The sequence below is a fragment of the Pagrus pagrus genome (assembly GCF_965226575.1).
Source record: "Pagrus pagrus genome assembly, chromosome: 21".
NCBI classification, from domain to species: Eukaryota; Metazoa; Chordata; class Actinopteri; order Spariformes; family Sparidae; genus Pagrus; species Pagrus pagrus.
Window position 1 is genome coordinate 23707975 of NC_140208.1, and position 23815 is coordinate 23731789.

The following is a 23815-nucleotide window of genomic DNA, read 5'->3' on the forward strand; positions in this document are numbered from 1 at the left end:
GACTGTTATTTATTCACATCCTGTTGATGATTTTATTTAAACTTTTAATTTTTTAAACTAGGGGATCGTACCTTTTTAAAAATGGCTCAGCAATTCCCTGAATTAAACAGCTGGTCACTGTAGGTATTAGCAAACATCAGTCAAACATTAGACAAAGTATTGTTTTGTATTTGTTGGAGACTATTTATTTTTCAATGGTGGATCAATACACATTTAATGCTCTGGTGAGTATTTGGGGCAGCAGGACTGTTTTTTGTGAAATTGAGTCCAAATAAATTAGTGTGTCCATTAGGGGTGTGCAGAGCAGCCGATATTTGTATTTGTTAAGGGGGGAAAAGTATTTGTATTCGAGTAAAATTCAAAATAGGCGTAAAAATATATATTTTTTTGAGTTACACTTCTAATTTTCGTTATAGTGTAAGTGTAGTGGGTCTAATTCTGCGTTGTGTTATTGTGATGGACAAAGACACACTCCTGAACGGTCTCAGCATACTTTATTCCAGGATACGCTTTTTGCATCTGCATTATGGAGAAGAAACATTCACAGATGTCCACAGGGTTTCTCATACATGCTCTCTGTGCTCTTTTCGGGAAAAAGTCACCGATCAAAGAGAGTTATACATCATAGCATAAACAAACATAAATGCAGTGCACATTTAGTCAACAAAAAGTTTCAATCAAAAATAAATAAAAATAATATTAACATGCATAAACTCACATACCTGCATTATGGAGAAGAAACATTCACAGATGTCCACAGGGTTTCTCATACATGCTCTCTGTGCTCTGTAACACCATGAGAAAAGTCACTACATATCTCCTGATACACCAAATCTCAACAACACACTCTAGCATGACATGCTACTTTAGCAGCCCTGCAACACACACAGACGACGACTTCTCCACTAGTTAACAAGTTTATGCATGAAAAGAACTAACACAACAGTTCTACAACTTAACATCATAACTACACCAGCTTTGCAAGACTTTTTATCTAACTTAGCTTCACTTTTACAACCAAAAACTACGAAAACACGGAGCACAACAGAACTGCGTACCTTTTCGGGAAAAAGTCACCGATCAAAGAGGAAGTAAAACACTACGTAGCGCGGTAAGTACAGATTTACAAAATAAAATACAAACTTTACTTCCGCTATTAATCTACGACCTTTTCCTTGACCTATAAACTCACAACATTATTATAACATTTACAATTGCACAATTTCATGACATATTAACACTACTTCATGGAATAATGAAAAACCATGACAGCAAAAACATTGGCCTTCAAAATAAAAGTCTACGCCTCACTGCCTTGTTCATAATATGGCGCAACAACATCACACCACTACATTCACCCCCACTGTTTTGCGCCATATAATGAACACGACTCACATTGACGAAGCGGATGGCACAACAAAACAAATGAAACTTCATATATGGTGTCTACAGGTGTAACTATATAGTTCCCTTACTACAAAACATAAACCAGCCCAACCAGTTATGAAAAACTATCCAACTAAGGATTAAGGCAAACGTGAGGTGATCAATCACACGTTTAACCCCAGGAAAATATGCCATATACACATTTCAGGGCTATGGAACATATAGTACCAATAAAGTACACCCAACACAAAAAAACAACTGTGGCACATCAAAAAATTGTCCTGCACAGCGCCACACAAAATACATATATACCATACAAAACTATATAGCTACCTCCAGATAGAAGCTACGCTTTAAGTAACCATCTTAATCCTTTGTGTGGTCATAGTCTGAATAAGCCTATTCACCGGCCTAACCAACCTACCTAGCCTGGTGCTAATTCTCCCCCTTGAGAGACCCACGACCACCCCCCTCTGGTCAGTGGCCATGGCCTGTGACTGACTTCCCGCTACCGAGTCCCCGCATGAAATCCTGTCTAAGTGTATAGAGTCACTAATAGCAGACCCAACACTGTGGGTGTCAACAGACTGATCAGACAGCTGACAACTGCCAGAGCTCGGTTCAACCGACTCTATGTCCACATGAGCTTGTGGCTCAGCACTTTTCTCAACCTCTGTTCCACATGAAGAAAATCTGCTGACATTCTCTACATCAACCTGCGGTCCCTCCTCTAAGTCTCTGCGAACACCAGACCTTTCCAAAAAAACAGGTTGATCGGTTTCGTCCTCACCTCTAGACTCAGAGAGGTCAGATACCCAGCGCGCAGTCCGAGTATCACTCTGCTCCATCTGATCCAACGTGTCTACAGTATCTTGACTCAGGTCACTACTAAAATCCGCTTCCTGGTCAGACTCCCCCCATGAAGGCAACGGCAGAAAATTAACAGGCATGATCAGGTTCCTGTGGACTGTCCTAATCCGACCTGTAACAGGATGCTGAATGCTATATGTGTGAAGCTCGTTGTTCTTACTTACAACCACATACACTGCACTCTCCCATCGATCCGCCAATTTCTTCTTCCCCCTTTCCCCTTTGTTTGCCAAAAGGACCCTGTCACCCTCCTCTACAGAAAAGCCTTTCATCTTTCTGTTATAAACGTCGGCTTGCTTGGCTTGTTGTTTGCTAATACGTGTCTGAGCAAGTGTTGCAGCCTCCCTTAGATCTTTCCCCAAAGACTGAACATACTTGTCAACATCAACAGTCTCTCCATCCAACAGAACACTCTCGAACATCACATCGACAGGCAATCGAGGAGTGCGGCCAAACATCAGAAAAAAAGGTGGGAACCCTGTGGTTTCATGAACGGTGCAGTTATATGTAAAAGTCAGTGTGTTCAACATCTGGGGCCATTTTGCTTTTGAACGCGGTGGTAAAGCTCTGATCATGGAGCCCAAAGTGCGGTTAAAACGCTCAGCCTGCCCATTACCCATAGGGTGGTATGGTGTAGTGTGGGACTTTGCAACACCTGCCAACTGTAGAAGCTCGGCTATTAGTGCACTCTCAAAATTAGCTCCTTGATCTGAATGAAGACGCGCAGGAAATCCATAAACAGAAAAGAAGTTATTCCACAGCACACGAGCAACTGTCTTAGCAGTCTGGTTTGAGCAGGGATAGGCACAGGCTAGCCTGGTGAAATGATCAGTAACTACTAAAACATCAACTGACTTGTTGTTACCATCCTCTGCTGACCAGAAATCAACACATACTAACTCCAGTGGTGCAGTAGTGACGATGGACACGAGTGGAGCTCTGGCTTCTGGTTCTGGAGCCTTGCTCAACACACACCTCTTACACTGAGTGACATACAACTTGACATCATTGGACATTGTATCCCAGTAGAAACGTTGCCTGGCGAGCCATAAAGTGCGTTGCTGCCCCTGGTGGCCAGCCTCATCATGCACACCCTTAAGCACTTGACTCCTCAAAGCACGTGGAACAACATACTGGAAAATGTTCTTTTTGCTCACAGGATGTTTGGAAACGCGATAAAGAACACCCAGCCGGATTATGAGCTTTCCCCACTGCTTCAGTGTTCTGTTAGTCTCCCCAGATTCATGAACTCTCTCCCTGCGAGATGGCCGGTGGCCTCTATCTACAAAAAAACGCACTCTACTCAAAACAGGGTCCTGAGATTGCATATTATGCAGTTCCTCGTGAGTGAAAACAGGCAGCGGTCTCTGACCCATCGATGCCACCTGCTGCAACTGCTGAACATGACTGACTGCTCTTACTGAACCACCATCCTCCCAGTGACGATGCACATCTAACACAGCAGACACTTCCTCCCTCGATATTTTACCGCCACTACAAATCCCACCCCCACCGGCTTCAGAGGGACTTGAGATAGGCGGAGTCTGCCTCCCCACCTCTGGCTGCTCACAGGAGAGACGAAACATGTCCTGTACATAAGGCAAAGAAACGCCACTTGCCTCCTCCAGCAACACATGATAGGGAGTTCTCGTCAACCGGTGCATTACCGTACCTCTCACAAAAGGTTCTCTACTCAGAGCGTCAGCCACAATGTTCTTGGGTCCGGGAATGTACTGAATGTCGAAATCGAACGGGGCCAGCTTAGACACCCACCTATGCTCACATGCATCCAGTCTTGGTTTAGTCAAAATGTATTTGAGAGGATTATTATCCGTCCACACAGTAAATTTCTGCCCCTGCAGCCAGTGACTAAACTTGTCATGAATGGCCCACTTCATAGCAAAGAACTCAAGTCTATGAGCTGGGTACTTAGACTGAGCATGGTTCAGTGACTTACTGGCGAACGCAACAGGCCGAGCGATATCATGGCCATCCTGAACCTGTGAAAGTACGGCCCCTAATCCACTGGTGGACGCATCAACAGACAGAATGAATGGTTTAGCAAAATCAGGATGGGCTAGCAAAACTTGGTCAACAAGAGCCTGCTTCAACGCCTGAAAAGCTTGTCTACACTCTGTGGTCCAGTCAATAGGAGCGAGTCTGCGTACAACTTTCAGCCGCTTTTTACCACGAGCGCCACGTGGCTGTTTGTGCCCTGAGGTAAGTTGGAAGAGTGGCTTAGCGATCACAGAACAGTTTTCAATGAAATGTTGGTAATACACTACCATGCCGAGGAACGAACGAATCTTGTCAGCTGAGGGTGTGACCCCATCACTCTCCATGATATCTGCCTCACTCAACCTCACTATCGCTTGTACCTTGTCAGGATCAGTGGCTATCCCCTCCTGAGAAACCACATGCCCCAAAAACTTGACAGATCTTCGCAAAAGCTTGCACTTAGCTGGCGAGAGCTTCAGATTATGTTCTTTCAAACGCTGGAAAACTAATTCTAGCCGCTCTAAGCTTTCATTTTCTGTTCTGCCAAAAACCAACACATCGTCAAGATAACAAAGCAGAGACAGAAAGTTCTGATCACCAAAAATCGTCAGCATCATCCTCATAAAAGTCGCTGGGCTATTGCAAAGACCCTGGGGCATGCGATTGTACTCATGTAGCCCCAATGGTGATGAAAACGCCGTGTATTTCTTGTCGTCTTCGTGGAGAGGCACGTTATAATAACCCGACGTCAAATCCAGCGTACTGAAAAAGGCGTTGCCTCCCATCGCCGCCAGAACGTCTGCCTGATGAGGCAGAGGATGTGCGTCTTTGACCGTTCGGGCATTCAGCCAGCGAAAATCTGTGCACAGTCTAAGGTCACCGTTTTTCTTCCAGCACAAAACCAGAGGTGAAGCATACTCACTAGTAGACTTCCTGATTATGTCCTGCTCCTCCATCTCGTCTAGTGTCTCTCTCAACCTCTGGTAGTGAACTGGTGAGAGCCTGCGGTAAGGTAATCGAAAAGGGCGGTCATCGGCCAGCCGAATACGATGACAAAAACCAGTAGCCTCCCCACAATCCAAACTGTGTCTGGAAAACACGCTTTCGTACTTCACAATCAAATCTGTCAATTTCTCTTTCCAGACTGGAGAAACCTCGCAATCCTCCACCGGCAACTCCTGAAGACCCAAATCCGTGAGCTTAGGGCTCCCACTCACCCCACTGTGCCTTACAGAGCTCTGTGCTGTCAAACTGCCATGACTACTGCCACTGATTACCTTCCCCCCCATTTGATGAACTGCCCGCTCGGTGCCCTCCTCAAAATCCTCCAACGCAATGCACGGGAAGACATCAGCCACTTTCGCATTTCTTCGCAATGTGATTTTGGAATCAGTTGGGTTGATTATTTTTACAGGAACCCACCCATCACCCCACAAAGGTGTCGCTACCCTGCCGACTAGTATGTTTCGGGGCATGCAACGTGATGAGCTTGGCTCCACAACTACAGTACTACCAACCGAAAGTTCAGTCCCTGGAGGAAGACGGCCCCACACAACATGTTCACTCATCGGCTCCAGTGTTACTGCTTTCCTTAGCCTAACTGTCCCCACTTTGTCCGGAATCTCCTCCCCCCTCCATCTTTCCAAATTGGCTAAAAAACGAATGAATCCAGTAGCCTCTTGCCGCTGCGATGAATCAGGTCTGCCTAAAACACGCCAATAGGCCTCGTTAAGCTTGAACCTCTTGATGATTGGTTTGAGCAGGTTAGTGCCCACAACCAGCTCATCTACTTGTCCGTCTACGATCAAAACCGGGACAAGATAGTCAGAGTCAAACAGTTTCAGTTTCATTTCACAAATTCCCACTGGCTTTGTCTGTTTCCCACCACACCCAATGAGAATAATGTCTGTAGGAGATACTAAATCGCCATTCACAACTCCCGCCTCCCTCAACTGAGGTACCAGGTCTGCGCGCAGAGATGTGGCCATGGACCCACTATCCAGCATCCCATTAATGTCGACTTTGTCCCCCGCTAGTACAGTAGTGAAAAACAAACTGTCACTTTTACCTGTTCTCACTGTATTCTGAAAAATCACTGTTTTGTCCGGCGGAGCTGATTCACAAGCAGCAGAAAACACAGACTGAATATCATCTTCACAGGAGGGAAAACCAATTAGCTCCACATTGCCCTCCGCCAAAGAGGAGCTACTTAGTTTCCCGGGGTGTGAGGGACCCGAGACTGGTCCGGAGACTGAGTAGAAGCTGACTGACTACAGTTAGCTCCAATATGGCCTGGTGAGTAACATCTGAAACACAGTTTGTACATCCTACAGTGAGCAGAGGTGCTGTGGTCTGAACTGCCACAGACTTTACAGTCTCGAATGTTCTGACGTACTTTGCTCTGAGGTAGACTGCGTGTCAGTTGAGCAGTACTAGACAATGTCTTCTCCAACAAACTCAGCACTCTGTCTACTGTACACTTTTCATCACTAGAGGAAAGGTTGTCTGGTGTGACCTTAAAACTAGATGTGGAGGACTGACCCACCTGAGTATCACTGTCTATCCCCTCCTGACAATGCCTGACTGCCATCTCTTTCTGCACTGATATTTGGCTCCCACAAAACACCTGCACATTTCTCTGGTTATCAATGTGTTCCTGAACTTCCTGTGCGGACCAATCGCGTGGTGGCTTTGTTTTAAAGATCAGAGCAAGCTCCTTATCAGGGCAGTTGCGAACAAACATGATGACTGCATGACGACTCAAATCCGTAGCAGGCTCACCTTTACTGACTAGGCACTGTTCTGTCATTTCAGCTGCTTTATTGAGCCTAATCCAGTAATCCAAGGTGCTTTCCCCAGTTAAAGGTTGTACTGCGTAAAAGTCAGCCAAAGGTAGGTCGGAGTGTACAACGTCACCAAAATGGCGCCTAAGTACACTATAGACAACATTGACATCTGTGACATTAGGATTGCTGCGCAACCATACCTTGGTGACATCCCTAGCCTTGCCCAAAAGTCTGTTCATGACCTCTTCAATGTATTCAATCCCACTGTAACCCTGTTTTAGGGAGTAACTCCGCATTAACTCCTCCCACTCAGAGATAGAGTACTTATCAGAGCCATCCCCTCTAAAATAAGGTGGAACATTGACTTCAGAACGCAGTACTAAGTTCAACTTTGAAGCGTCAATGACGGTGGTGGCACACTGATCAAAATGAGAGACATGCTGAGGTCGGTCAGAGCTGACAGAAGGTGTTTGGTGAGGAGACCCCTTTTGCTGTAAACTAGCCTTGATAGATTCTCCAATTTCAGCTCCAATTGACCTCACCAAATCAGCAAGCTGGTTGGAAGGTGATCCGATGCCAGAATCGATCACGTTCTGGGGAGAGGGACGTACAGGTGATATTCCTGGAGTGAATGGTAGGGGCCTGACCACATCATCTCCTAACCCCACATCTCTGTCTCCCCCCACCGCAAAACGACCTGGTTGCAACACAGACTGACTGCTAGGTGTAGACTTTGACAGGGGAGTATACATCAGAACACCCCTACCCCTTCCCGCACTCAAAGTTGTATCACTAGCAGCCCCCACTCCGTGTATCTTAAACGTCTCCATATTATCACCGTACCCCCAAAAACACAGTGAAAATAACAGTACAGGTCAGAAAAATAAAAAAAATTGTCCTAGAGAAACTCTCCTGTATGAGCACCCATATGTCTTCAATGCACGCTGAGCGAATAGTCACTCTCTTCAACTCACTGCGAAGAATAAAGTCTCTTGAACCAGCTGGAACCAGGATGAGAACTCTGTAGTACTGCCACGGCCAAAAGATATCTCCTGTCCACCGGTCGAGGAGTTAGCATAAAGAAGTGTCTCACTCTTACCAGCCAGCCGACGATACCAGGACACCGATTTAGTGATCAGCACTACAGCAACTGTGCTGGACGGTTCCCGCTCGTCAATCGATGAGTCACTGGATCCTGGTCTCTCGTACTGCAGCAACCAAGGTGGTCAGCTCCAGCTGACCAGTCGACGGGTCACGGCACCAGTTTGTAGTGGGTCTAATTCTGCGTTGTGTTATTGTGATGGACAAAGACACACTCCTGAACGGTCTCAGCATACTTTATTCCAGGATACGCTTTTTGCATCTGCATTATGGAGAAGAAACATTCACAGATGTCCACAGGGTTTCTCATACATGCTCTCTGTGCTCTTTTCGGGAAAAAGTCACCGATCAAAGAGAGTTATACATCATAGCATAAACAAACATAAATGCAGTGCACATTTAGTCAACAAAAAGTTTCAATCAAAAATAAATAAAAATAATATTAACATGCATAAACTCACATACCTGCATTATGGAGAAGAAACATTCACAGATGTCCACAGGGTTTCTCATACATGCTCTCTGTGCTCTGTAACACCATGAGAAAAGTCACTACATATCTCCTGATACACCAAATCTCAACAACACACTCTAGCATGACATGCTACTTTAGCAGCCCTGCAACACACACAGACGACGACTTCTCCACTAGTTAACAAGTTTATGCATGAAAAGAACTAACACAACAGTTCTACAACTTAACATCATAACTACACCAGCTTTGCAAGACTTTTTATCTAACTTAGCTTCACTTTTACAACCAAAAACTACGAAAACACGGAGCACAACAGAACTGCGTACCTTTTCGGGAAAAAGTCACCGATCAAAGAGGAAGTAAAACACTACGTAGCGCGGTAAGTACAGATTTACAAAATAAAATACAAACTTTACTTCCGCTATTAATCTACGACCTTTTCCTTGACCTATAAACTCACAACATTATTATAACATTTACAATTGCACAATTTCATGACATATTAACACTACTTCATGGAATAATGAAAAACCATGACAGCAAAAACATTGGCCTTCAAAATAAAAGTCTGCGCCTCACTGCCTTGTTCATAATATGGCGCAACAACATCACACCACTACATAAGTATTCTTTAATTACCCATTATAATAATTATGGATATGCAATATTGGTTGATGTTTTTCCATAAATCCAGCAATGAACATGTAACAAGGAATGTCATTGAAAAGAAAATAACATAACAGCCATTACCTCATCCATGGTTAAACCAACAACTAATAAAATATCATTGTGAACATTATGAACCCCACCACCACCCGTCCTTGTTGGAGGACGTTGAACAGACAGAATAAAAACAAATAATAGTTAAAAGAACTGTTCTTTCTAATACACAGAGCTCCAAGAACTTGATCTGTAAATAAAATGACATAGTAGCCTATAGCTAACGGTCATTATGCTTCTGGCCTCTACCTGGTCTTTTTACTAAACTTAACAGCGGTGTTTCGACGCCCCCACCCCCGACTCCTGAACGTCACTCACTCACTCACCCGGGCATGTACTGCGGTCTCATGAGGAAACGTAGCTTTTTGATATGATGTTTTTTTTGTTCCCGAATACAAATATGTTTCAAAGTATTTGTTTGAAATAAGTATTCGTAAAAAACACGTTATTTGTGCCTTTCCTAATACCGTATTCGGGTTCAGCTCCACCCCTAGTGTCCATAGAATAGTATGATCATGTCACTCTGTGCAACATTGAGGCTCATTGATGCGTTTTACAGTTTGTTTTGGGCAACAATGGAGCTCAGTGGCAAAGATTAATAAAGACTGGTTGGGGGTTTTAGCAATATACTGTATATATAGAAATATGAGCAAATCTGCTGTTTTTGTCCGTTTAATGACGATAACATTCATCGCTCAGACTCATGAGCCTCTATGAATGTGTTGCAATGCTCTATGAACTTCAACACATTTCAGTCAATTACAGTTAAAAGCTTTTTATAAATCAGTCAGTGTTGTATTGATTAGTTTATCTTTAGGACAGCCACATCATATCCATCATGTCAGAGGTGACTGACACATGATAATCCAATTTATGGGTTTATCATGTGTTTATCATTATGGGTAATAATAATTTATGGGTACTTCTAACACTTCGATGTCAGACAGTGAGACAGTATTGAGTGTTGTACTTGCTCCTGTGCGTCCTCAGGCATTCAGTGTGGTCTTCCAGAAAGCGGTTCTGAAGGCCGAGCCGGACGAGGCTCTGAAGCAGCGGGTGTCCAACCTAATTGACAGCATCACCTCCTCAGTTTTCCAGTACACCACCAGAGGCCTGTTTGAGTGTGACAAGCTCACGTACATTGCTCAGCTCGCCTTCCAGGTAGGAATGGAAGCCAGTCTCATCTTCTGCATGGTTTGTTCTGAGAACAGGCATGCCATTGAATCAGTTGCTCCTGAGACCAGCGGCCCCGTTCAGATCTAATCAAGTGGAAAGGAAAATGTGGTTTGTGCTGGAAATACGACATTTGGAAATCCTTCCTGTTTGTTGTGTCCCCAGATTCTGCTGATGAATAAAGAAATAAACCCTGCAGAGCTGGACTTCCTTCTGAGATACCCTGTCCAACCAGGTGTAACATCACCAGTCGATTTCCTATCCAACAACTCCTGGGGAGGGATCAAGGTACGGAGAGAGGCAGAGATGGCTGTATTCTCTTTTCTTCACTTTTAAATCAAAGATCCCCTCACGTATGTATTAAGACATACATTAAATTACTCTCTGTGTGTCCGACATGGTTGTTGCAGATGGAAGTATAGAATTACCACTTACACTCCTTAAATGGCACCTTCTCCTTCATTAAAGTCCAGAGTATATGAACATGTAAATATTTGTCATTTCACAAGTTTAACTGCTCGACTCAAGCTGCACCTACTTCACTGTAAAGTCCATTCTCAGTGTGCGTGCACTGGAGGCTTCAAGTTTTCACATCACACTTTAGTATGCTGTATATTAGACCAGGATTGGCCTCTAAACTATTTGTGATGTCACAAAAAATGCTGGTTGACCCGCCTCTTAAAATCAAATATTCAATGAGCTCACAGATAATTTACACTTTGAGCAATGAATGTAAAAAACAGCCTTCTAGTGTCAAACTCTGCACATACAGTACATCATTCTACACAGTGAAGCTCAAACATTCAACTGGAGCAACGAGAACATATTTTTGACTGAAGGGGCAAATTTTTGAAAACGCATGAGAAAAAAAGTTAAACAAAAAATCAAACAAAGACAGTGTGACATCACATATTGTCCAATGTCCATTATCGGTGCAGAGGAAATCACAGGAAGGTAGTATCCTTTTCCACTGTAATGTAGGGAGTCCATTTCTCCCATTTTCTGGAGGTCGTCGCTCCTCTAGATCTCAGCGAGAAAGTCATCCTCATCAATTATAAAGATTTATTTAACTGTGTCCATCCACTGCTTCAGGTTGTACTGTAGGCTCAGGTTTCATCAATTATTTGGTTTGCTGCACCGGTCCAATGAAATAATGACCTCATCCTACGGATGTGTTCTGACACATTATTTTAGCTCTCTCTGTCAGTCTTTCGTCATCACCATCATCAGGCACCATGAAAACTATAAGAAAAAAGACATAAAAGTTTCAAAACATACATCTGTCACTCATTTTAAAGTCACTAAAGCCTAGTGTCCATCAATAAAAATGACCCAAACACATCAAATAAAATGAGTGACAATGTATCAGCATTGAGCATATAAAGGCACATCAACAAACATTACACATCAATATAAAACAAATGACTATCTTTAAGCTGTATTTCCTTCCTCTGCAGCCATACTGGTTCCACAATGACACTGACATGACATCATCACATGGCATCCTAACATGTCCCATGATGACATTAACAAAACAGGCTACATTAACGTACAATCTCACATAAGGAACACTACATTTCTTCACCAAACGTTACTTTTCGATGGTTTGTTGTAGAAATGTTTTTAATCAATCTAACCTTTTCAACACATTATTTATTAATCACTTTTTAACGGCTTTATGAACTAAAATAATCATGAATTCATGACAGAAGCATAAGCAATTTGAATGTCACCCACCCATAACTGCTTTACCATAAGTTAAGAGACCAGATCTGTAACAGCCAACCACAGGACAACAAAACAACACAGATGGAGTCATAATCTGCATTGTGTTGTTGAAGAATCATAGATTTTTATTGAGATCAAATTGTACTTGTATGATATCTTTGTACATTTGGACTCTCTGGCTCTCCATCCCCTCAAAGGACGGCACTTCCAATGGTTTGCAATTAGTCAGTGGCAAGTTCCCGTGTCAAAGTTCACCAAAGTTTACTTCTACAAGAAAGCTCTGCTCAGACATACTGCACGTCACCTCTACAAATAAAATCCACTGATGTTGTAAATGAAGTGGAGGCTGCCAGCACATCCAGCTGTAGTCTCTGCCATCCCCTATGGAGAGAGTTGGTGACAAGTTCAGAGCAAAGATGCAAAATATACATTTTCTGTACATTTTCCACATGCACATAACATTCATCTATGTGAATTGGCCGGTTGAATTTCTTGAAACAGTTTCATTTCCCAAAAAAATAGGACAAAACTTTCTCGCTCAGATCTGTACAAAACTGCAGAATGAAGTTGTTCATACCATCCCAAAATAGTTAGCTCTTTTGTAAAGACAGAACTCTTCCCTTGAGATTCATAGTGATGTGTTAAAAAGAAGTGCAGAAGAGTGTCGATTGGTTCATCAGCTCTATCTTTAGAATCCCATCCTGGATGCCCTTCAGTGCTGAAGTCTTGAAAAATAGTCTCCACTAATAAAAGATTTAATTGACTCCTCTGTCTTTCCAAACAAAGTTTTCCTCCAGCCTGTCTTGTATGAGAGGCATGACTGAAATCCACTATTTCCCTCAAGGTATTCCCTTAAACATACTTAAAAGTGCTGGCAGCAAAGTCGAAGTCTGTTTTCTCTTTTTCACCCAAACCTCCGCTCTGACAGCATGTGATCCTCCAAGGCCCAGCTTAGCTCTGTGACCTCGGTGCGTTTTAACATTGAAAGGGCACGAGAACAAACTCTGCACACCCGTAGCTCCTCTTAAAGAACAGACGTCTGGAAACGCAGCCCTGTGGACGTCAAGCAGCAGAGGTTCCCTCTCTTGTCAGATCAGCTTAGCAGCAAACTAAGCCCTAGCGGCAGCATGTTTTTTTAGCCTCTCGTGCTCATGCATTTTTCAATCTGTACCACCAAGAATATTAAGTTAACCTAAACCCCTCTGAGGGTTTGGAAACAACCTTTCCCCAGCTGCACTCAATCTACGGTGGATGTTTAAGGCCCCAAATTCTGTCACTGGATTTTCTTATCACAGATGGAAACATAATCAGTTGGAAAGCTATAAAGGAGAAGATCCTCTGATTGATTGGCCCTCTTGGTGATTTTAGCGATGCTGGAATCCCATGAGACCCAGAGTATTCTAATCTGCCCTGAGAGGTTACCACTTGCCTGTGGTAATTAAGCAAACTGAATGTGCTGAGTCACTTTGTCCCTCTACCTTAACACTCGCCCAGTGGTGAGTGTTTGTGGAGAAGTAGATTTAATGGATTCACAAGGGTTTTGGATGTGTGTCTGCTACTGGGATGCAGCAATTAACCAATTTCACTATTAACCGTGGTTTGAAACGTCACAGTTATGAATGTTAAGAGTGGCTCCCCTCAGTTGTGTTTTGGAGGGGCATAAGGTTAACCATGGCCAGTGGGTTGTTCAGGAAGAGAGAAATCCAATCTGCAAAACATCTTCACAGTCACCACCCAGCTACCAATGCTCAAGTGAAAGTTTTACACTAAATCAAAAAAATACTATTGTAGTGGAAGGTTACTTCTAGTAATATACGGTAGCTCTGAGTTGGTAGGAAAAATTAAAGGGTAACTCAACAAATGTTCATTAAGTGTGTTTACAGGTTTTGGGGAGTTAAGAGTTGAGCTTTCAGTCAGTAAACTAATGGCAACAAAGCAGGAGAAGAAGCACTGCACCGTTTATAAAGTAACACTCACCAAAACAGCATGTATTTCCCTCAAGGGCATAACGCCTGCATCAGAGAAGTTTTACATTTCTTTCTTTCATTTTTACTAAAACTGCACTTTCACCTGACTTTTTGAGAGGGATCAGGTGTGAGCCCAGCTTCAGTCTGCAGAGCCATGAAGTCAGAGCTGCCACGGCTGCACAGAGTGGTGTTCGCCCTTTATTCAAAATGTATTAAAATTGAACGTGTGTGTCCAAACTGCACCAAAATCAACACTGCACTTCCTTGGGTCCTCAGCAACAGACCTGCCAAGTAGGTCAGATGAACGGCTCGAGAGATATGCGAATAACATAAAGATGGACGGACAGAGATTCCTTATTTATTGCGTATTTTGTGCCATCTTATTTGGTCACTGTATTATTTCTGTTTTGAAAGACAGCAAAACAAGCCAACAAAGAAATGTAGTGGGGACAAAAATACAATATAACCTCTAATTAAAAATGAAAAGATAAAGATTATATACAACCCTAGTGTTGTGAAACAAATCAATGCATTATAACGTTGAAGCTGGGATATTTCCACAGGCTAATCATACCATCGTAATCTTAAATCAATAAATTCCTCGTCTGTTATGAGAAAGATTGAGGACCCTACTCACATGAGACATCATACACACTGCATGTGTGTGTGTACCCGTCAGGTAGTGTACCTGCTGGGGCTGCACTGCGTGACACTGCTGTTCTCCACCGATGAGATAAGGCGTCTGTCAGCTGGGACGTCACACAGAACCCCTACTGGTTCTGCAACGGAAGCATATTCTGTCCTCCCCAACCCCCCGTCCCGTTATGAAAGGGATCATGTTTACTCAGCATTTCCGTTTGAATTAATATTATTTATTTAGGCGTGAGGGAAGATAAGCACTCCTTTCTGTTTTTTGTCTTCTTCTTTCCACCAACTTTTGCAAACAAAGTCAGACGTTTTTGCTGCGTATTGTGAAATGTTTCTGAAGTGGTCAAAAACTTTAATGCGCATCACTGATCACAGAGCCGCAGCACTTTAAAAAAATACAGTGGTTTTCTGTATGAATCACTATTCTCTCTCCACCCACCAGTCCCTGTGCTCCATAGAAGAGTTCAGGAACCTGGACCGAGACATCGAGGGCTCTGCCAAACGCTGGAAGAAGTTTGTGGAGTCTGAGTGTCCAGAAAAAGAGAAATTCCCACAGGAATGGAAGAACAAAACCTCACTCCAGAGACTGTGCATGATGAGGGCCCTGAGGCCTGACCGCATGACGTACGCCGTCAGGTGAGAAGTGGAATCATAGCTTGCCCCTTGCTCTCTGATCCTTGAAGGATCTTACTGACCTGTGCTGTTTGGTTAAAGGCTAAAGGTTAAACATCTTAACCTTTGGCTTATAGTTTGAGTTGACAGAGCTCCTGTGCTCACTGCTGCTGTGTTTGTCTGTCGCTGAGAAGTAGCTGCAATTACACAGCTCTGCAGGTGCAATCAATGAGTCATTATTAGACGAAGCCCTCTACGAATGACATCAGACCCTACGTCCGCCTGTTATTAACACCCAATCTCTACTTTGAGACCTTCTATATCATCTGGTATTAAAACAAATAAGATAGATACAATAAAGCAATGCCAAGAGCTACCCATATATTTAACATTTTAACTGTTAGAAAAGGTTCAAGTGTTCATTTAATAGTCATTTTACAACACCAGGGTTGTAGAATGAAATGTAAGGTGTAATTCCCTCTGTGCTACATAAGAAAAAAAAGGAAGACAGGTTCGGAAGCTTTTGAAGCCGTGTGACTGTTCAGTAAACAGTTCTGGTTAAGTATACTGGTGCATTTACATTCATCAGGTGGCAGGAACCACAGCTTTAAAGAAATGCTAATGCGGCTCCAACTGGCCAAAAATATCAATTAATGCAGGTTTAAGGGAACTAAACAAGATGACGTCATCTTACTCGGCCTTTTGCTGATAGCTCAAGCTGCCTAGCTTTAGAACTACAGACAAAATATAAAGAAATGGTCACCAATGGAGGCATCAAACCACTTCACTCACTCTAACAGTATAAGCAATGTTGGCTAGGTTAGCAAGGCTACCAAAAAGTAGCCTACAGATGGCTTGGCCTGTCTGTCTCCATCTGTAACACTTCTCTTGGACACTAAACACCTCGTCAAGAATATTCCACGCTATTTTTTGCCCTTAAGTTCTACATAAATAATTAATAATTTTCATATTATTCACAATATGGGCAGAACTGAGAGCGTGAAGTGCTGATTAGCAACAGGTCATTTGATTGGATGTTGTTATTCAGGCAATGTGTCCTAATACAGATCAGGTGTTAATAGCAGGGGGACATGGAGCCTTGATGACAAAAATCTGAGGAGCCCCTTTGCTGTCAGAATAGTCTGATATTGGCATTAAGTAAGCTGGTTAAGATGTAGACCTCGATGTAATTGATTTGTGGATTCTGTCAGACATGATTAAAGCTGTTTATTGTTACTGTTGCCAGCAACATCAGTGTTTGCTGCCAAAATCATTACAACATTTGAAATTCAGTTTTTAATTGCTGCAAATCTTCCATCAGAATATGATTTATGCGAGTTTTGTATCGTCGAATATTCTATTCCAGCATGATTTCCATACGGAAAATATGTAAGTAGCTGTTCACTCTTCCTTACCGTTGTACAGGCTGATGGCTTCAATTCAGAGAGTCTGAAAAAAGCCCCTGACAACACAGTCGTGACTGGAGTTAATATTTTTTTCTATAAGCAGCTGTCTGTATAATTCACTGTGCTACAGAAGATTCCCACCCTTCAAGCCATCCAGCTTGTCGGTCAAACATAATAAGAAAATGTTGAGGAGAACTGAGTCATATTCTCCCCGCAGAGACTTTGTAGAGGAGAAACTGGGGAGTAAGTACGTGATTGGCAGATCACTGGACTTCGCCGTCTCCTTTGAAGAGTCAGGTCCAGCTACGCCCATGTTCTTCATCCTCTCTCCTGGAGTTGACCCTTTGAAGGATGTGGAGAAACATGGTAACACTCTTCCTTGTTTTATCTTTAATAAGCTGTAAAATTCATCCTGTGAGTGTGTTGTGGGCTTTTATCAGAGCGTACATATTGCCAGTTTATCTTTCATTGCTTTGTCGTGGGAACATCCGGGATTTAGGCGGAATAGCCCATTGAAGTCAAGTGCAGGCATACCTGCATGCATGATTTTCACTTTGATTCTTACTGCATTGGATTATCAGACAGAACAGCAGTCGTCCCAACACAGCTGTTATGTGTCTCTGCTGTGATATCAGCCATCACTGCCAATGCACAACAGGCTCTGGGTAGATTGAAAGGATTATACTAAAGGTCAGGAATATATGAGACAACACCACTGGTGTATTAGGGGCAGCAGAAAGTAAATGTCATTGGCTTTAGAGTTACTTTACATTCCTGTATGAATAATGCGGATGGCAGCAGGACGGGCTGTTTTGATTTTTGACCACAAATATGCCAAAAGTTGAAGCTTTTGTACTGACCTGGAACGGGGCACCATCACAGCCTGACACTTTTGAATCGGCTGCCAAATAATTCAGTCTGTGGGTATTTGAAGTCAGCTCTATGAAATATTCAGATTTCAGGGACTGTATCAGTTTACTGGAACAAAGAGATTTCCTCAGTGTTTCTCCTATAACCAAGTCACCATACATATTGTGAGTCAGTATAATTGCATTCAAGTGTTTCAATATCATGACTGATTGACTGTTTTTGTCTGATTTGACTTTCTAGGATTTCTGTTTTTGCTTCCTTCTTGAACAAATGAATCCATATCATATTTCATTTCAACATGCCAGTCAAAAGCAGCTGTTGCGGTCCAGAATGCAGGAGTATTTTAGATTCCAGGCACCAGCAGGTGGTTAAACCCATCATAAACTGACAGACCTTTTGCCCTGTGTGGAAACCACCATCCCCTCCTAATATGATAAGAGGGAGCACTCTTGCTGGAACTGCCTGTAAGGGGTGTGATTATTGATTATCAACACCCTCACTTTGAGTGTAGTCAATCACATCAAAGCTGAAAGTAACCAATGGCTGCTGCGGTAGAGAGAGCATGGTGGTGAGGAGAAGCAGCAGACACATTACACTGTACCACAAAGAGGTGCTTTTCCATTATAGCTGTGACTATTGGGTTTCTCATTGGTATTGGGCTTCAATTAGATTTTCATTAGATAGTTGATGTGATTTTCTATGCTCTGCAGGGGACTAATATTCCTGAGACAAAACCTCACTATCTGCCTGGTTTCAGGTTGGAGTTTTAATGAAACAGACAAAAGTGACTGTATTGTTTGAGCTAGATTTCAATAGGCTGATTCAAGGTAAGCGAGGAAGGATGCGTCATGGACCATCTGCTGATTATGAACTAAAACGTTTGGTCACTTTTGCTTATCAAATGGATGTTGGATGGGAAGATCACTATCACTGAAAAAAGGCAAAGCCTGCACACTCACTTAGTGCCACAGAAGACAATATTTCGATCCCACTGTGATCTTCATCAGGTCAGAATGAGATCATTATAATCTCATTGAGTTCCAAACAGTTGTAGTATTTAATTTGTTATTTTTTTAGACCATTGATCACAGGAGTGTTTAAACAGACTTCATACAACCATTACTGTATGGTAGTGTTTAGCTGTTTTAAATTCAGAGGTAAGTTCAGTATTTTATCTACCTATCTGCCATAGTTACCTCACATTGATTTTATTACCTGGGAGCTCAGCAAGTAACACACAATATCATGCCAGCACTGCTGGCTTTACACCAAAAGCTACAGATTCAGTTCGACACACTGATGATTCAGTCCACTGAGTAAAACTTGGTTTCCTTGTTAAATATTGTTTGGAGATGTTCTGACCACTTTTAGTTGTTTAATGTTTAGCTTAGCTTAGCACAGAGACTGGAGAGGATATAGCTAGCATAGTTCAATTAAACAACAACTCCAAAGCTACGATATTAGCACTTGGCGTGTGTAAACAGAAAACATTGCTTAGCAAACAGCTAGCTTAAGCACTGAAGCTGCAATACATCTAAAAAGTCCTATTCTTAGAATTGTGATGTCAGTTTTGGGACTTCCAAACTCTGAACCAAACCCCAGTAACACTTGAGTGGATTGGTGGTGGGCCGGGCATTTGATTTCAGCTGCAGCTCAGACTTGTTCTCCGCATTGGGCAGTGTGTGGTCAACATATGCTTGCCGGAATGCACATCGCCATGATTTGTTGTTGCACGCTTTCAGGTCAAACGGATGATGATCTGTGCATTCACAGTCTGTGAAAAACTGCTTTCTATGCCTGGAGACTTGTTGCAACAGGTGCAGCCACCCTCAAAAAAAAACTTTTGTTCAACACAGCATTGTGCACCTGTGCAGTGGAGATGCATCCACAACCAGCTGCCATATGCAATTAATGGAAAAAGTATCATTGTGGAGTCTTGTTTTTAATTATTTTTAAATGTTTTTAATTTGTGATACATTTCTAGCAACGCGTCTCAGTGTGAACAGTCACTTAACCTTGTTATGGGCCTTTCAGACAGGACGTGATTTGCGCTGGGCTTACTGCTGTGTATAGCGCAGTGCTGGTTGACCTCTAGCGCACCAAGCTTTGCGTTGATGCCGTTTGAACTTGAAAACAAAAACTGCATTGGAGAAGTCATACCTGTAGATGAAAAGTTAGCAAAAGCAAGCACTTTACCACAACACATCTCAAATAAGCAAATTTTTCTAAAATATCAGACTACTTTTTGAAGCTTAGGGGTTGAACAATGTGTCCAAGGGGTATTTTTGTTTGAAATCTTGTGTTTTCTTTCAGGGAAGAAGCTGGGATACACATTTGACAACAAGAACTTCCACAATGTGTCTCTGGGTCAGGGTCAAGAGGTTATAGCTGAACAAGCCCTCGATTTGGCAGCTAAAAATGGCCATTGGGTCATATTACAGGTACAGTATATGCACACACACATACTGTACAGGCCCAGACAAAAACATCTCAGTTGTACTAAATATAATGTACAATAGATAGTGCTGTGTATTTTACGCTCACCACATACAGAATAGTCGCCATTCACAGAGAGCCCACACACCAACCTCATATGTTTTCATGAAAACATTCAGATTGGGTAGATCCAATTATAGTCGGGTATTTGAACACCATGAATTGTATAAATTGGCATTTCAGTATGATTATTAAAACATTCTGGCTCTCTCTGAATTGTCCTACAGCGCGTGGTAAACCTCATCCACCTCACATTAAAGGTGCCAAACCATCAACAATACAGCTGCAATCAAAACTGACATACAGACACTCGCATCTAAAACACATTTTGCAAAATGAATACAGGCTTCATTTTGTTTCAAGGATTTTTCATTCTGAAGTGGTTTTAGGTGGCATTTCTGTTATCTGTGCATGTTGTGAATGAGGTGTATTATCACATTGTTTTTCACTGCACGCACAATTGAATGTTTGCCTTCCTCCCAGGTTTGTCTGCATGGAAAAGTGAATTTAATTTTCTGCGGAAATTTCCTAACTGAAACGGTCGCGGCATTATACAGTACAATATCTACAGCAGCGGTGTCTGTTCTCCTCTTATCTGGAGGGCAAGGCTGGCGTTTGCATTTTAAGTGGAAACCTTGGTGGAATTCTAATAGGAAGTATCGACAGATATGAACCGCAGACCGGGCACTGCGGGACACCCTTTTCTTTTAAATCACACAGCTGGTAGAAATAAAAAAAAAAAACTAAAAAACGCCATCACTCTCTGCTCCAGACCCAGGATAGCAAAGACAAGCAGTTGTTTAATTACCTTTGCATAAGATTCCCGATCGATAGGCTTAAAAAGGCCTTGTCCCCCTGGCAACAAACCTCCCACTCACTTTATCATCAGCTGTCTGTTTGTCTGCCCGCTGAGAGCCACCCCTGTGCCACTGAGGAAACGGAGGGGAGGGGAGGTATCATATTGTCGTCTCTCTCCTGTTTTTACTGACAGTATCTTCTCCTGATATAATGCTCCATCTTCTCCTTCTTCCTCCCACCCTCTCATTCCACCACCAACTTTCATACTTTGGTCTTATCATTTTCTCACACTACATCCACCCTTTTATCAATCCTCACGTCCTCCCACCTTTCCAACAAACCTACTATTGCTCCCTCACCTCCTCGTCTCAGCTATCCACCAAGCTATCTAGCCCCCACCCTCTCGTCTCACAGTCCACCTTTACTCTCCCGCTGCCAGGCCCGGCTCCATCAGCGGAGGGCCGGGTCAATGGCAGGTTCCCCTTCGCTGACGGGTAATTATACTGCAGAACAGCGGCTCCTGCTCAGATGGGCCTGGGAGACAGAGATGCAGAAACTTTGAAAGCAGCCCATTGGGAAGGAGGAGGGGGGAGATGGAGAGGCAATCAATCGAGCAGATTGGAGTTGAATATCCCACATTGGCCAGGCGGCAGGAATCGAGTGGCCTAAACTCGCCATCCTCTCCAGGCATTTACTGCTAAAGCCACCCCATTTGCAGGCGGCGGCAGAAAGAAGTACAGAAACAAGACAAAGAGAGAGAGAGAAAATTTGACAAAAATGCTCCCTCGATGTCCTGTCTTGTCTCCCTTCACTACACTTTGTAAGGAAGCTGTAACTCATTCATGGAATCCTCTTTTTTGAAGTTTACATTGAGAGTTGGAGATTTATTTTAAATATTGATTTAGGGGTGACCCTTTCTGACCTACAGGGATGGCAAGTAATAAATGGAACTTTTTCGGGTATACTAAGAATATATATGTTGTGACCCTGTTTAATATATTAATGTGAAGTGAATTATCTTGCATTTTATATTCTTTATAGGAGAGTTGCAAAACTTTCTCCAGCGTAAACTCCAGTTGTACAGCTTTCTGTTACTGATACTATAAGGTTCATTAACAAAAAAACAGCAGACTACTGTGCAATGTCATAATACAGTTACATTAAACTTCCTACATGGAGTTTTTAACTCAATGTCTTGATTTATTAGTGGTGCCTCTATGTGAACTACGTAAGCAAACAAGCGAGATTACAGCTATTTCTAGAAAGTGTTCAGCTGTCACAGAATCAGAATCCAAAAATCCAAACACTTTTTCATGGCTTAGGATGAACTATTGTGTCTCACAGCCTGAGGAGAAAAACTGCTCTGTAGTCTGGTACTACGGCAGCAGAACAACTGGATTATGTAACATTTTATGTTGGCCTTGCTACCGAGCTCTATCTTTCTGTTGGCTTATTATTACAAGGACATAATGTTGGTAACTTATATTGATCGATGGCTTTCTCAACAAAATTACTGAGGAACTAAAAACTGTTGGCTGAAGGATTACATGTGACCTGTGTATGAACAGTACTAAAACAGAAGATTTTTACATGAGACGTTGTTCTTACCACTTTTGTCCGCAGGGGCCGCCAGAGTCAACACAAAGCGATAGTTCCTTGCAGCTGCTTTAAGTCCGAAAAACTTTTGACCAAGAATTTACCGTTTATATAAGATGGTTATACCTTCAGATTTGGTGGTAAAGCTCTGGTCTTTCATACAGTTCTCATAGAATCAGAGCAGCGACAAAAGATTCTCCTTGGACAGCTATTAATAAATAAATACACAAACACCTTTTCCAAACTATACTGAAAGTCTGTCATGTAAGGGGTAAATCAGGGTGGTGGAGGGAGCTGCATCAGCAAGCAGCCATGGTATCGGTGTGTTAGCACATAAGGAGAAGTGTCATGTTATGGACATGTGGCGTGTTAAGGTCAGCTGATAGCCACACAGCTGGTGAGTAAGTCAATAATTGCGTGACAGCTAATGTCAATCAGTTGATGCAAGCGTGACATCATTTCTTTGTTGGATATGGCAGTTTAAACTATTTAAATGTTTCTCAGAAATCATTTTTATTTCCATCAGTTGAGTACAGTGAAGGGGTCTTATAATACAATCGACATGAGCCTTATCCAATCTTGTGTTGCTGGTCAGGCACAAATAAGAGCTATAGCTGCAATTTGTTTGTCTTTTATTAAAAAAAAAAAAACAGAACAATGTTATCATCTTATGTCATCTGTTGTACTGATGGCTCACCATAGACAGTTTCATTTCCATGAAGCCTTGGAAGAGCTCCAAATGCCATTTAACAAGGTTCATAGAGACAATGAATGGGACTTTTAGTTTCTGAATCCTGGATACCTGAAATACCGTTTCAACTTGGTTATTTTTCATATCTAATCCCTGCAATGATAACCTGTTCTGTGTAGTTCAGCCTTTACATAATGACAGACGGATCATAACAAACTTACAAATATAAACTTGTGTATGCCTGAGATAAAATGTAATTATGTATTACAGTAAAGACCCTCAAAACCTCCAACACTCAACTGTATGCAGCATATTTGTGAATTTTATTGGCACCATTTTTAAATTTAGACGCAGCAGTCTGTCATGCTGTCAGTGCCCGCGGAGTGTCGGCAGTCCTGTTTGTCCCTGAGTCCTGTTAGCTGTGTTCCTACGTCAGTCTGGAGTCTGACTGCTTCTCCACTGCAGGGCCGCCTCCTCAGAACTGGAGCCCAGCT

At 42.6% G+C, this 23815-nt stretch overlaps 1 protein-coding gene and 1 long non-coding RNA gene across 5 annotated transcripts in view; one reads left to right on the forward strand and one right to left on the reverse strand.

Moving 5' to 3' along the window:
* The window catches only part of dnah9 (dynein, axonemal, heavy chain 9), a 194386-nt gene that overhangs the window by 143504 nt on the left and 27067 nt on the right, over positions 1-23815 (forward strand). For all 4 annotated transcript variants that reach the window (XM_084343186.1, XM_084343187.1, XM_084343188.1 and 1 more), the window contains 5 exons: positions 10327-10497; positions 10675-10797; positions 15295-15488; positions 17088-17236; positions 20054-20181. In XM_084343186.1, coding sequence (XP_084199312.1) covers positions 10327-10497; positions 10675-10797; positions 15295-15488; positions 17088-17236; positions 20054-20181 — 765 coding nt within the window. The remainder of the gene's footprint in view (positions 1-10326; positions 10498-10674; positions 10798-15294; positions 15489-17087; positions 17237-20053; positions 20182-23815) is intronic.
* LOC311250972 lies at positions 478-9221 on the reverse strand. Its single transcript, XR_014621338.1, has 2 exons — positions 8140-9221; positions 478-786 (listed from the first exon to the last, which is right to left on the reverse strand). It is a non-coding gene; the product is annotated as an uncharacterized lncRNA (long non-coding RNA).